This window comes from Tupaia chinensis, unplaced genomic scaffold (genome assembly GCF_000334495.1).
Source record: "Tupaia chinensis unplaced genomic scaffold, TupChi_1.0 Scaffold000110_1, whole genome shotgun sequence".
In the NCBI taxonomy this organism is placed as follows: domain Eukaryota; kingdom Metazoa; phylum Chordata; class Mammalia; order Scandentia; family Tupaiidae; genus Tupaia; species Tupaia belangeri.
In genome coordinates, this window is record NW_006159574.1 from 3582577 (window position 1) to 3598399 (window position 15823).

Below are 15823 nucleotides of genomic sequence, written 5' to 3' on the forward strand. Positions count from 1 at the left end.
TGGACACATGTGCACATGCAGTCAGTGTGAATTTAAGCCACAGGACTCAAACCACAGTCAACTATGTGAGAGTCCAGCTACGTAATCATGCCATCTGCTGGTCCCAAGGCACAGAGATTTAATCAATCAAAAGCCTCAATTTTATTCATCTCTACAAAGGGAATAATACACCTGCTTTCCCTGGAGAATACTGTAAATATTAAATAAAGTGATCCATTTAAATGGTGGGCACATAATAGGATGTCTCCTAAGATTTCAACCATGTCTGCTGCACTGTGACCTCTATCATTATCAAATCATGTTTATCATTATCATCATGTTGTCCCTATTACTGTTTGTATTATTATTAAACAATAAAAGTAGGGCTTCTTTAAACCTTAAAAAACATTTTTTTTGTTGACTTTATTTCTCCAACATAGCCATTGTGATACAGATTCAGAGAAGTGGACTGGAGAAGAATTTTGAAGATGTGTTATATAGAAAAGCATTGCTAATATTTCAAAAATGTAAACAATAAACCTAAGAAATTACACATCTAGGCAAATGAAAGGCCTGTTTTCAATATGACAATATGACATTGATTCTATTTACAAACATGTCCTCTTGTCCAGAACTTTTTAAGAGCAATATTGACATCCTTATTCCTCAGGCTATAGATCAGGGGGTTCAGCATGGGCACAACAATGGTGTAAAACACCGAGGACACTTTGCCATAGTCCATGGAGCTGACCGATAATGGCTGCAGGTACATGAATGCTGCAGAGCCAAAGAAGACAGAGACAGCAGAGACATGGGAGCTGCAGGTGCTGAAGGCCTTGGACCTGCCCTTGGTGGAGTGGATGCGGAGGATGCTGGCAATGATGAAGACGTAGGAGCCAAGGATGGTTAAGACAGGAGTCAGGATATTAAATGCACTGAAGATCAAAACCAATAACTCATTGATATAGGCGTTGGAGCAGGATAGCTCCAAGAGAGGAAAGAGATCACAGAAATAATGGTTGATCACATTTGTCTGACACAAAACAAGTCTTGAAATAAAGCCTGTATGAACTGTAGCCCCAGTAATACCCAAAATATAAACTCCCAGTGTGAGACAGAAGCAGAGGCGGTGAGACATGATGGCGTTGTACAGCAAGGGGCTGCAGATGGCAACATAGCGGTCATATGCCATCACGGCCAACATGTGACACTCTGAGATGACAAACACCAGGAAGAAGTAGAGCTGGGTCATGCACGCTGGGTAGGAGATGACATTCTTCTCTGTCACAAAGTTCACCAGCATCTTGGGAGTAATGACGGTGGAATGACAGAGATCAATGAAGGACAGACTGCTGAGGAGATAGTACATGGGGTTGTGCAGGTGAGGACTGAGCCCAACCAGCGTGACCATGCCCAGGTTCCCCACCACCGTGACCACATAGATTCCCAGAAAGAGGAGGAAGAGGGGCAGCTGGAGCCATGGGCTCTCTGTTAGCCCGGCCAGGAGGAACTCAGTCACCATAGAACAGTTTCCTGGGTCCATTATGCTGTCAGCAGGTTCTAAGTTTGAAAAAAATAAAATAAATGTAGCAGTGTATGTGTATGCATGTTGTGTGTGTGTGTGTGTGTGTGTGTGTGTGTGTGTGTGTGTAGCGAGAGAGAGAGAGAGAGAAATCCTTAGGAGATCATTTTATCCCTCATCAGTGGGATACACAACACAAGTCTTGTGAGCCTCCTTGGCTACCCTGGGCTCACATGTAACTTGGGTGCTCAATAGAGGAACTGCATGTGTCAGGACCTTAACCCTGAGATAATTCATAACCTCTTAGGAGAAAAATGCCATTTTTTAGATTTTTACCCGTTAGAAGAAAGGTCACTGCTAGAGGCCAGCAGGTAGCGTGGTGGTCAAGGTGCTGGACTCCCACATGGCTGATCACAGTTCAAGTCCTGCCATTTGAAATGTATTAATGCATTCTACGGAATATGGGAGAGAAAGAAAGTAGAGTCAGATACTAGCAGTAACTATTACTCCAAGGGCGTAATACAATGGCCTGAATCTAGGTCATGTACCACACCATGCTAGTCAGGGAGTAGTGGGTCACGACTGGACTTCGTGGTTGGACTGGTGGAGGTCAGAAAACTACACGTATTTCCCAACACGAAGGGTGTTGGACAGAGAGCTCTGGATGTCTCGTATCCCTGTCACTTTTCATGATTTATTTTAAATGTTATCTCTATCAGATTTAAAGATGATAGATGTGTGGCTTAGTAGAGCTCATGCAAAATGCAATTAGAAATTTTATTCTCGGGGGACCAGCAGGTGGCATGGTGGTTAAGGCGCCGGACACTCCCACGTAGCTGACCGTGGTTCTAGTCCTGGACCTGGTGGCTTGCTCTCTCACTCCTTCCTCCCCCATCTGTGTGTCTCTTTCTCTGGTCAAATTAAAATAAATGAATAAATAAAAAAAATTAAAAAAATAAATTTTATTCTCAGTTCAGTTTTAGTTAACGGTGTGATGTGGTTTTTCCAAAGGACTAATAAATACATCTTTTGTTTAGTTTCAACAAAATATATTTTATAAAAAAGAAATTTATAGTAAATAATCAAGCAATGGTTTGATCAGTGTCCTCAGCTTGGGGTACTATATTTTATGTAGCATATAGAAAAACTAGAAAACTTCAGATAAATTATCTAGAATCTTGTAATTTAAAGGATGGCCAAAATCACATGCAATGGGAGCTGGCAGGTGGTGTGGTGGTTAATGGTGCGGAATTCCCACATGGCCAACCGTGGTTCAAGTCCTGGACCTGGTGGCTTGCTTCCTCACTTTATCTCTCTCTCTTTATCTCTGTCCCTTTTTGGTCAAATTAAAAATAAATAAATAAAGTTTAATGAAATAATTCTTTAAAAAATTTTCACCTTAAAATCACATGCAACACATAGCATTTACATAGAAATGTCCAATGTATGAGGAGATGTTAAAGGCTCTGTGGGGAATGAAATTAAAGTGCAGGTTGATTTTCATACAAAAAATTTTTGAAATTCATGCATACATCTTTTAAAATATGCATTTTCCATACACTTTTTTCTGTACTTATGAAAGTTTTGGACTCATTGTATATGTCTCAAAAAAGTGAAATAAAACTAACTCCTTGAAACTATGAGGAGAAATATCTGATTTCACAACAAAAAACATTCAGCAGTCAGACATATGAAGTTCAAAAGATGCATGGAAATGCATATTGTAAGAAATCGTGGGTTTAATGGTGGTGCAGCGACAAAACACAATTCTCCACGAGGCAGACCCCCACAGGAGGGTTGCTGGTTCACGTCCAGAGACCTGCCCGGGTATACCAGATGCCCCTGGGCCTGTGACCCAGGATGGCAGACCCTGGGACTGCATCATCTCATCAAGACCCTGTCAGGAGTACTGTGTCTCTGAATCTCTTTTTGTCTCTCTGTATCTCTCTGTTTTCACATTCATGGAATACATAAACTTTGAAAAAGCTGCATATATTTCAAAAATTTTTGCAACAAATAAAGTTATACTTCAATTTTATTTTCCATGAAGTTTTTGAAGTCCCCCCATACAGTGGCTCATTAGAGCAGATACTGTCCCAGGACACAGCCCTGAGGGTAGTTAGATTGTGTCACCTTTAACATCACTTCTAATTCTCATATCCCATGACACTGTCACTCTAACAGGCCTTGATGTTAAATTAGACATTTTCTGTGCTCAAATATCATCTTAACCCCATACTTGCTGTGCGATCTTGGGAAAATTACTGCCACTCTCCAAACCTCTGCAATGCAGAAATGTTAACATCTTTCTTGTGTGAAATTCAAATTAAATGATCCATCATTCCTAGTTCATGGTGGGAATTAACAAACATTGGTGCATTTTTCATGGCCATCTGCTGAGTCTCTCCAGCGTCTTTCCTTACCCAGCGCTTTCATTCCTGTAATAATGGCTGAAGCTTTCATTTTTGTTTTTCTCTGCATATCTTGTGATGACTCCCTCCTACATTAGTACACACGTAATACAAAGATTCAAGATATATGTTACTAAATATTAAGCTCCTAAAAATAACAGTATTGGGGACCAGCAGGTGATGTGGTGGTTAATGCACTGGACTCCCACATGGCCAATGTGGTTCTAATCTTGGACCCAGTGGCTTGAAAATCAGGCAGGGTGTATGTGCTTGTGTGCTGAAAATCATGAGAAGAGAATGGAGAAGAGATTGTGGGATGAGCATCCCCCAGGGGATGTTTTCTCACTTTCCCTCTCTCTGTCTCTCTGGTGAATGGCATGTTCAATATGGTAAAAACCTACAGAGAAGAAAATTGTCAGGGCATGTAGTGTGATGGTTAGGGACTAGATCCCACATGGCCAACTGTGGTTCAGGTCTTGGACCTGGCAGCTTGAAACTCATGCTGGAGTGTGTGCATACATGGCCAAAATCCCAGGAGGAGAATGGAGAAGAAGGACTGCAGTGTGGCATCCTCTTGGGGAGTGATTTCTCACTTTCCTTCTCTCTCTCTCACTGGTGAGCACGTGTGTCCTATGTCAAAAACACAACAAAACAAAACAAAAACAACAAAATCTATCAATATTTTTCATTGTCTAAAATAAAGTTCAAACTGGTATCTATCTATGTCATTCAAAAACTGGTATCATCTAGCAACAAAAAGGAAAGTTTTCATCTTTTATTCCCCAGCAAAGATGGTATTGTTTGGCCATTCCACAGAAAAGTATTTGGTAGGGTTTCAGTTTCAACTCCTACTATTCCTCTAGTTTTTCTCTTCTCCTATCACCTCTATCCTATGAAATCCTATTTAATAAAGATTCTTTCATTAAGGGCTTTAACAGGTGAAAACCTAGCTAACAAAACCTTACTTTCCCATAAGTGTGTTTCTAATATTTTCTTTAAGCGTTTACTTAATTCTGTACTAATACTGTACTGTAAATTCAATATAATGTTTAGCACAGTGCCCTGTATACAGCAAGTCTCATAATATATGTGTCCTATATAGTGTTAAAAGAAACTTAGAGATAAGTTAACACAGATTTAAAATTTCTAAACAGAGGGAACCAGCAGTTAGCGTAATGGCTATGTCGCTGGACTCCCACGTAGTTGACCGCGGTTCGTGTCCCGGACCCGGTGACTTAAAACTCACGCTGGGCGTGCGTGCCCAAGATCCCGAGAGGAGAATGGAGGAGAAGGGATTGCGGCATGACCATCCCCCCTGGGGGATGATTTCTCGCTTTCTGTCTCTATGTCTCTGTCTGTCTGTCCGGAGAGTGCACGTGCCCTATAGCGAAAACCTCTCAAAAAATTTTTTTTCTAGAGACCCCATGTCATCCGAGCTGAAATGAGTAAATAGAAGTGCTTGGCATTATTTTATACTGCAGGGCACAGGGAGGTGATGAGCAAACCCATGCTCGACATGGATGTGACCCTAGAACATGGAGAGAACAAATCGGTAAAAGCCCGTGTATCTATTTGCCAGGGAGGTAGAGTTGAAGAGTCTCAGGTCTAAAAGCAGAGAATGCGAGTCAAACATACCCTCCCTCCTTGCCAGAGAGCTCAGTCCCGAGCATGCTCCTTCTCCATCGCTCTGAAGGAGAAATTGGTTCAGGTGATGGGAGGTGGTCAGAACTCAATGTCTCCTTGGCAGCAGTCAAGTCACCGAGTGCGACCTTCTCTCTGATGACGCTTGTGCCCAGGACCACCGGGTCCTCTACACGTGTGGCTGCTACGATGACTTTATGCTCAGTGTACATAGGAAGAGCCTGATTAGGAACAACAATAATAACGACCTCCCACTAGACTCTTATCCCACAAATGTCAACTCTTGGGAAAAGAAACAATTAGAATTTCCCCTTCTCCCCGTTGATTCTCAAGTGCTTAATCTTTTTCTTTTCTTTTCTTTTCTTTTTTGGAGAGGTTTTTGCTGTAGGGCACGTGCACTCACCAGAAAGACAGAGAGAGACAGAGAGACAGAAAGCAAGAAATCACCCCCCAGGGGATATGGCCACTATGCAATCCCTTCTTCTCCATTCTCCTCTTGGGCACACACACATGAACCCGGTGTGAGTTTAAGCCACCAGATCCAGGTCTCGAACCATGGTTGACTACATGGGAGTCCAGTGACATAGCCATTACACCACTTGATGGTCCCGTACTTAATCTTTTTTGTGTAAGAGAGATTTATTGTTCTTGTTAGAGTATGAATTGGAAACAGGATGTGAGAGATATTGTTAGACATTGTGAGTTTCATGCCAAAGCATTTAAAAATTGAAAATTTTAGGAAGTTTTTAGACATGCACTGAAAAAACTGTCCAGAGTGATTTCTTACATGGGGAATAATGGAAAACCAGGAAGAGCAATTGATGTCAGTAAGATTTTAGTTTTTGCCTTCCTTGACCTCCAGTGCTGACCTCTAGGTTAGGGCTTATGACTAATTCATAAAACAGTAAAGCATGGGACATTTAACTTGGGGCAGGATGAAAGCAGCCCCAATCTGAAATACGTAGATATTGTCAATGACCCAGGGACCAGCAGGTGGTTTGGTGGTTAAGGCGCTGGACACTCCCACATGGCTGACCATGGTTCAAGTCCTGGACCTGACAGCTTGCTTTCTCTCTCTCTCTCTCTCTCTCTCTGTGTGTGTGTGTGTGTGTGTGTGTATGTGTCTGGTCAAATTAAAATAAATGAATGAATAAATAAAATTAATAAATAATTGAAAAAAAAAAGACATTGCCAATGACCCATGTGAACTTCCTAACAAGCTTAAAAGGGAGGGATGATAACGTCTTCTTTTATTAATTTATTAATTATTTTAAAATTTTACACTTAGTCATTATACAACTCTATGTGTACACTATGGCTTTCACAGCATACAGAGCAAGTCAATCAAGTCTTTGGACACTGGAGATGGTGTGGGAGGCTGGAAAAGAGGATAGGGTTAGAAAATCAAGGGAAAAAGAAAGAAAACTTTTTTTCCTTTAGAGAATTTTTTTTTTTTTAAACACAGTGTATTCATGCTGGGAAAATTCATTTTGTATACTGTAATAATATACAGTGGATTGGTGTATAAAAATATAAAAAATATTTTAAAATATAAAAAACTAACATATTACCATATATGTAATTTCATAATTTTTCTTCTTAAAGTAAAAATGTCAAAATGAAAGTATATGAGTTGTAGAAATTATTATTTTTTAAAAGAGATTTTGCTGTAGGGCATTTGCACTTGCTGGAGAGACAGAGACAAAAAGCAAGAAATAACCCCCCAGGATGTTTGCCATGCAACAATCCCTTCTCGTCCATTCTTCTCTTGGAATTGTGGGCATGCTCGTACATGTGCCCTGTGTGAGTTTTAAGCTGCTAAGTCCGGGATTCGACCGTGATCCACTCTGTGGGAGTCCAGTGCCATAACCATTATGCCATCTGCTGGTTCCTAAAAATTATTTTAATATTACATCAAAATTATTTGTTTGTAAATTAAATTATGTTTACTGTTTTAATTCTATCCTAATTGTTATATCTAGTTGGAGATAAAAATTGAAAAAATATTCTTAATTAAATTTATTTTGAAATGCTTTAAATTATTGTTAACTGTAATGCCTTTGACTTTACTATGCACTGTATTCATGCTGGGAAAAATATTGTACACCGTAAAGATATACATTGATTAAATGCAAATAAAAATAAAAAAATATTATTGTTAGATGTGGCACTGTCATCTTTTTTGTTTTTGCCATAGGGCATATACCCGAGAAAGAGAGAGAGAGAAGAGGAGAGAGAGAGGGAAAGTGAGAAATCACCTCTCAGGGGACTGGCCACACCACAATCCTTCTCCTTCAGCCTGCAGCTGGGCCATGGACACTCATGTGTGCACCCAAAGTGCACAGTGAGGCCTCAGGATGGAGACCCAGGACCTTTCCACATGAACCCTCTGAGTCCTGCTGCACCACTACACGATCACTTTGATCTGGTTTTTACAGTTTTGTGTGTGTGTGTGTGTGTGTGTGTGTGTGTGTGTGTGAACCTTTGTGAGAAGGATAAAAGCTTAGTAACAACAATAAACTCTGTGAAAAATGCTGCTCATCAATATTTATCTCTCAGGACCAGCAGTTGGCATAGTGGCTATGTGGCTGGACTCCCATGTAGTCGATTGTAGTTTGAGTCCCAGACTCAGTGGCTTAAACTCACACTGGGTGCATGTGCATGCGTGCCCAAAATCCCAAAAGGAGAATGGAGAAGGGATTGCAGCATGGCCATCCCATCTAGGGGGTGATTTCTCACTTTCTGTCTCTCTGTGTCTCTCTTTCTTTCTGGTGAGCGCACACACCCTATAGCAAAAACTTATCAAAAACAAAATGATCTCCCTCTCTCTCTCTCACTGTGCCCCTTACAACTAGAAACACCTACAATGCCAGAAAAAACTTCATTCTCAGGAATTTGATGATATTGATGGATATCATAGCCACAAGTATTGAGTGACAAAAAACACAAGAGAAGATATTGTAGATACCAATATTGTAGATGCCGTTATTGAGGTGTGTCTGATTAGAACCTGCAATGATGAGAATTAAACACTTGCATTTGACATTGAAAGGGCCAGCCTATCACCCAGTAATTAAGGCAGTTGTATGCCACATGACTGACTGTGTGGTTCGAGTCTCAGACCTGGAGGCTTGAAAGTCACATCAGGTGCATGTGCATGCATGCTCCACACCCCAGTAAGATGAGGTGGAGATGGAGAAGGGATTGTGGCATGACCATGCCTCATGGGGGGTGTTCTCTTGCTTTCTCTCTCTCTCCAAGTGCATGCACCCTCTGGCAAAAAAAAAATGTTGTAAGTGTGTAAAATTAGGAAAGCAGAGTGTAGTCAAGAAGGCATTTCAGGATAGGGAAGCAGCATGGATGAACACAAAGCCATGGGAATAAATCCAGCATAGCACTGTATATTACAGGGACTGCTCCACCCAGCATGACATTTGCCTTTCCAACAAGTCTTAATAGGTGTGAAAATATCAGTTTATCCATCACACAGTTTTTAAAATCATGATTAACATAATTATACTTTGTATACACAAGGCTAAATCCAAATGTTAAATTCTATAACATCATCTAGGACTTAATGCAGATATTAGGAAGTATGGAAGAAACTCTGCTACTCCTAATATCATCACTTTCTTCCTCAATAAGTTCCTATATCTTAGTTGGGTACATGCCATACACTGTAGATAACCACGGCATTTCTCAATGCCTCCTATAGCTACCTCTGAACAGAGGACTAAGTCTTTCCCAGAGGGACACAGGTTAGGTGAGGTCTCCCACTTCTGAGACCTGTAGTAGTAGATCAACTTAGGAGACATTCCCTACTCCTTCCTTTTGCTTCTCTCTGATGGCTGGACGGTGGAGATGAAGATGGCTCTGGAGCTATGATCTGAGAGCAAGGATGGAAGCTATACCTATTGTAACCTGCAGGACAGCTTAAAGGAACTGGTGCCTGTTGTAAGCCACTGTAACAGCCCTGAATCATCCTCTGGTTGTGTGTGTGTGTGTGTGTGTGTGTGTGTGGTGTATGCATAGTGGGTGTATATGATGTATGTATATGTGGTGTGTGTGTGTGTGTGGTGTGTGTGTATGACGTATGTGTGGGGGTGGTGAGTGTGTGTGGTGCATGGAAAATCTGGGATGAATGGATAAATAAACTGCAGTGGGTCCACATGATGGAGCATTATTCAGCCTTTACAGTAATCAATATTTGGGACCAGCAAGTGGCATGGTGGTTAAGGCACTGGACTTCCACCTGGCCCACTGCAGTTCAGGTCTCAGACCTGGTGGTTTGAAAACCATGCTAGGTGTGTGTACATGCATGCCCAAAATCCCAGGAGGAGAATGGAGAAGTCGTTGCAGCATGACCATCCTCCCTAGGGGGTGATTTTTCACTTTCCCTCTTACTGTCTCTCTACAGCAAGTGAATGCACCCTATTACAAAAACCTAAAATAAAAAGTAATAGAGTTTTGATATGTGCCACAATATATATGGGTTTTGAAAACATTAGTCTGAGGAAAGATATTAAGGAGAAAAATAGAGAGGTAGACATTTATGGGACACAGAAATGAATTATTATCTGTTGACGATAATGTGTATAGTATCCTCAACTGGATGGGTGTGAAGAGTATTCATGTTGGAAAATTCAATTTACAATCTAAGTGATATATAGTGATTAAATGTATAATTTTAAAAAATTATGCTATGTTAAGAAGCCAGGTAAAAAAGACCTCCTATTATACAGGACTCCATTTATATGAATATCCAGAAAACACACATCTGTAGAGACACAAAGTGAAATTGATGTGGTCTGGGGTTGGAATAAGGGGGACTGAAAACTATGACATTTCTTTGGGGAATGATAGAGACATTCTGAAGTTAGACAGAGGTGATGGTACAAAACAGTGAATATACTGAAAATCTCTAAAGTGTCCACTTGTAATGATGAATTTTGGGATAAGAAGGTAATGTAGTGTTAAGGCACTGGACTCCCACATGGCCAACCATGATTTGAGTCCCAAACCTGGCAGCTTGAAACTAACACCAGGCATGTGTGTGTACATGCCCAAAATCATTAAAGAGAGAATGGATTATGGCTATCCCCTCTTGAGGGTTATTTCTCACTTTATCTCTCTCTCTGTCTCTATAGCAAAAGTCTCTAAAAAAGAAACAAACAAAAAGACAAAGAAAGGGAACTATTGAACCAATAATCCCATCCACCCTGAGGCCTTAGGAAATGCTGTTCCATCTGCTTGCTTGTCTGTATCTGATTCTGTGTGACAGACTCATCCTTCAGACTTCTGTTAAGTGTCACCTTAAGAGCTGGGACATAGCCTTAATGTAAAATTGCTATTCACCCCCATCTCCATTTCTTTCTGTTCCCATGCACTGTTCAGTTTATCTGCAGCACTGACCACATAATTATCGGTTCTTATTTGTAGTTTGTCCCCCTAACTAAAGTGTGATGCCATAAGGCAGGGTCTTATCCTCCTGCCCTGTCTGTCCAGTGGTGGGTGAGTGAATTGTGTGTTTGTGGGTCAGGTGCACAACAGCTCACACTTGTCACACAAGGTCCTACATTTCGTGTGTTTCAGCTTGTGAAGTCCATTTTGGAAACACCAGGGTGTCCATTGATAATGTCCTTGGGGAAGTCGGAGGTGGGTTTAAGGTGAGTTGCCAACCACACCCCTTGTGGTCAGTGCAGGTCACACTGGCTTGTGGTCTACCAGCTTCCTGTTGTACCCCTGCTTGCAGTAGACCACCCTGGGCTTGGCAGGTAATCGTGTGGTTCTCTACTGAGAAATCAGCAAAATGGAGATGGGGAGACCAGCTGGTTCCTCGAAGAATGGAATGTGTGATCAAGATGGGGTTTTTTTCTCTCTGGTGTCAGGGTGGGATCCTCTCTGTGGGACCTTCCCTGCAGGGGTGGGACCCTCCCTGTGGGACCCTCCCTTCAGGTGTGAGAGTGTAGGCCTGTGGCCTGCATAAGCCCAGGTTCTGTGAGCACACGGTACTGGGTCTGGAGTCCCTGCCCTCATTGTTCTTTTCTTCTTGGAGTCAGATTTATTTATTTTTTTCTTGAGACAGAATGCAATTAACTTAAATTCACCTTTTTTTTTTTTTAAGAAAGAGATTTTTGCTACAGGGCATTTGTGCTCACTGGAGACACAGAGACAGAAAGAGAGAAAGTGAAAGATCACCCCCCCAAGGAGATGGCCATGCCACAATCTCTTCTCCTCTCTGAGTTTTGGGCATGTGTGCACAAAATACCTGGCATTAGTTTCAATCTGCTGGGTCTGGTATTTGAACTATGGTTGGTCATGTGGGAGTCCACAGGAACTGCAGTGGACTTTCTGCACCCTGCTGCTGACATGCAGGCTGCCATGGGACTGCTGCAACCAATGCAGTGCCGTACTCCCAAGAGGAGTGAGTGCCTGCAATGTGCCAATGAAGGATATGCCCCTGACAGCAAATAAAACATGTGGGCAGACCTGAACCCAGTGCACAGCCTGAAGCAGGCTGCCTGGACACCCAGACTGTGAAAAAACTGAAGTCGAGTCCTGAGGTGGGTGTCTTATAAGACCCTATAGGAATGGACAATTGGCAAACCTTCCAGGGAGGTTCCCAGCATGCTGGGGGCCACAAGTGAAGCAAATGTGAGTGAGCTGCAGCCGTGGAGGGTAAGTGTGGCCGGGGAAGGCAGTACTCACTGGGCTGGGGACAACCCCCTTTCAGGACGCAGCCCCTGGAGAACCGAATGCTGAGCAGGGACAACAGGTGGCACAGGTGAACAGGAGTGGAGAGGAGGAGGAGTTTAGGCAGGAAAGACAGAATGTTTACCTACGACGCTAGACTACCTGTAGACCCTTCTTGGCATCCACTCCCACCCTGCCATGAGGCTGATGGCTCCTATGGTCTCTTTCACCCTAACTCACCTCTGTATATAGCCTCTTTCACCCTAGTTCACCTCTGTACAACATGTGGAGAGGTGAGATATGTCTGCTGAGTTAATGAGTTTGCTTCAGGGAACCCATCTGCATTGCATGGAAGACTTGTCTGTGACTGTCTACAGTGGGTTTTGCCAAAATGCTTAAGTGAATCCACAATGATTTAAATCTAATTTTATCTTCCTATTTGGATGAAGTGTACAGTCAGTAGCATGCTTGCTTTACATACATGTGTGCATGCATTCACACAGCTACTTACTGTCAGAGCCCCAAATGCCCAGCTTATTTTCAAGTTCCCCATTGGTGACTCCCCCAAGGCCTCTTTCTGCTATGAAAGCTGTGATTTTGTCTTTTGCTGTGCTGTCATAGTCAACAACCTCAGTCTTTGCAAACACAGTGAAAACATTGGCCAGTCCTCCGTTGGTGGTCCAGGCCTGAGGAAGGAAAGAAAAAGAGGTCAGGAGACAATGCAGCTCCTATGGACAGCTCTCAGCACCATTTCTCTTCACCACTCCCAGCTACCATGGAGGTTCAGACCACACACACAGCCGGGCTCTGAAGATGTGGAGCCTGCACCCAGCACAAGGATTGCCCTAGAGAGACCAGTGGCCAGGGTAGAGAGCAGCCAACAGTACTAGGACAGCCCAGTCTCAAGGTTTTGGCCTCAGATTGACTGATTTTTTTTTTTTTTCAAGAAAAAAATTCTTTAATAAATTACGGGTTAGGACCAGCAGATGGCATAATGGCTACATTGCTGGACTCCCACAAAGTTGACCCCAGTTTGAGTCCTGGACCTGGTGACTTAAAACTCACGCTGGGCATGTGCGTGTGTGTGTCCCAAATCCTGAGAGGATAATGGAAGAGACAAGGGTGATTTCTTACTTTCTATCTCTCTGTCTCTCTAGCAAGCACCTGTGCCGTATAGCAAAAATCTCTCTAAAAAATAATTTAATTATTTATAATAATTTCACAAGATATACATGTAACAAAACATTAGGCTGTATATCATAAGTCAAATCTCTGACCCTTGAGCAATTTAAGACTCAGGGTGACCAACTCACTCATGCGGTGGAAAACCATCTAGAACATTTTGTTTAAGACCGCTCCTATTGTCTTACCTCGACCTCCCAGGCAGGACCACAGGTTGGTCTTTCAAGCAGGGCCTTGCGATATTGCCCATACTCTGAGAACAGAAATAGGTACCATGTCTGGCTTTTATGTCAGACTCAGAACTGAAACTGGGCCTCCTATGTGTGACTAGTCTGTGGAACAGTCTTGCCACCACAATGGCCTACATTAATTTTCTTTTCATTTTGCTAGAGGGGATGTGTTCTCACCAGAGAGAGGCAGTAAGAGAGAGACAGGGAAAGCAATAAAGCACCCCCCATGGGGCATGGTCATGCCACAATCCCTTCTCTTCCCTCTCTTTCTCCTTTGGGGATTTTGGGCATGCATGCACATGTGCCCAGCATGTTTCTCAAACCCCATGGGATCCGGCTTCCTTACTACCAAGCCCAGGCTGGCCCATGTATAATTTTCTGCTCCCCCAAGTTTAACTATGGAATGCCTACTGTCGGCTGGAAGGCTAGCTGGCAACATGAACAGTTGGTTAACACGCTTTCTGTGTGCGTGTTACATACTATATTCTCACAATAAAGAAACCTAGAGAAAAAAGTTAAAGAAAATCACAAAAAAGAAATGCACTTACAGGTCTATATTGTATTTCTATCACGCTTATTGAGACCCACACAGTTTAAATTGTGTTGTTCAGAGTCAGGCTATATACACACTTACTTGTCAATTTAGAAAAAGCAAAAGGGGTGAGAATCAGGGGAGGAGGGAAAGATAGAGACACTGCTCAACAAACCACAACATGTTTGAAACTTTTTTGGATCTGGATTCAAGCAAACAAACTTAAGAAAGGTGTGATTCAACTAGTAAAATTTGGACACTGATTATAATGGATTTGTTTGTTTTTTAAATAGTTGTATGTCTTAGAATTAAGTGCCAAGGGGCTGGCAGGTGTTGTGGGGGTTGAGGCGCTGGACTCAAGGTGCTGGCCAACCATGGTTCAAGTCTTGGACCTGGTGGCTTGCTTTCTCATTTTCCCTTTCTCTCTCTAATAAAATTTAAAAAGAAATAATAATAATAACAAATAAAATAGAATAAATGGATAAATCTTTAAGATAAATAAGTAAGTGCTGAGACTGCCACAGATGCAGCTGGGGGGTGGGTGCAGTGAGGACAGAAGAGCTGTCCATGAACGAGCAGCTGCCAATGCTCGTGGCAAATGGTGGGAGTTCATCATCTGATGTCTGTGTGTGTTTGAGTTTTGGATGACAAACAGAAACAAGCACATGGGCTGGATAGTGATGCAGCACCAGACTGTGACACTCTGTGAGGCTAACCCACATGGCAGGTTCCCGCGGTCTCCCTAGGTGCTCCAGGCATGTGTGAGCCCATGACCAGGGCTGGATCAGGCTGGGGTGGACTGTGGCATCAAGATCCTGCAGGGGGTGCCTATTTCTCTCTCCATCTTACACATGGAAGAAAGAAATAAAACAGGCAAAGGAAGGCTAGCAGGTACCATGGTGGTTAAGACACTGGAATCCAAATGGCCGATTTCACGGTTCAAGACCCAGACCTAGCCACTTGAAAACTACACCAGGCACGTGTGCATGCATGCTCAAAATCCTGAGAAGAATGAAGAAGAAGAGAAATTACCCCCAGTGGTATTTCCTACTTTTCCTCTCTCTCTCTGTCTCTGGCAAGTGCACTTACCCTATAGCATAAAAAGCTAAACAAGAAAAACCCACTGGCTGTGAGTGCATGTGCCCAGGTCCCTGGAGGAGGGAGAGGTAGAGAAGAAATTGCAGCCTGACCACCCATAGGGGGTGTTTTCTCAATTTCTTTTCTCCCTCCAGTGAGTGCACATGCCCTTTGGCAGAAAGAGAAAAGGGAGGAAAAAAGAAAAGGAGACGAGAGGAGAGGCGACAGGCAAGCAAACAGAAGCACATAAGTGCAGCCGAGGAGGGCGCTGGAGGCACAGATGCATGAGACCCTCCAGCCTTGATCTAATCCCAGCTCTGCCACTGAAGACACCAGCCTGAGCAAATTGTGCAAACTCCCCAAGCCTCAGATTCTTTGTCTAAGTAGCAACAGTTGGTTGGGAAACTAAGTGCACACTCTTTACCATTCCCAGTGGTGGTGGTGGGGGGCAGTCACAGGGAAGCAGTGAGGGTTGTGAGAGCCCGGCCAAGGCCCAGGGGTGGTGACCACCTGGGAGCCACTGAGAATGTAGTGCTTCTTATCCTCACTCAGTGTG

At 42.9% G+C, this 15823-nt stretch overlaps 1 protein-coding gene across 1 annotated transcript; it reads right to left on the bottom strand.

The window, feature by feature from the left end:
- Positions 1 to 583: 583 nt before the first annotated feature.
- Positions 584 to 1522, bottom strand: LOC102489014 (putative olfactory receptor 8G3). Its single transcript, XM_006143833.1, has one exon. It carries the CDS (start codon positions 1520 to 1522, stop codon positions 584 to 586), a length of 939 nt encoding a protein of 312 aa, XP_006143895.1.
- Positions 1523 to 15823: the final 14301 nt, after the last annotated feature.

Excerpts from the sequence above, each read along its gene's own strand:
- LOC102489014 (XM_006143833.1), bottom strand. The coding sequence starts at position 1,522 with ATGGACCCAGGAAACTGTTCTATGGTGACTGAGTTCCTCCTGGCCGGG.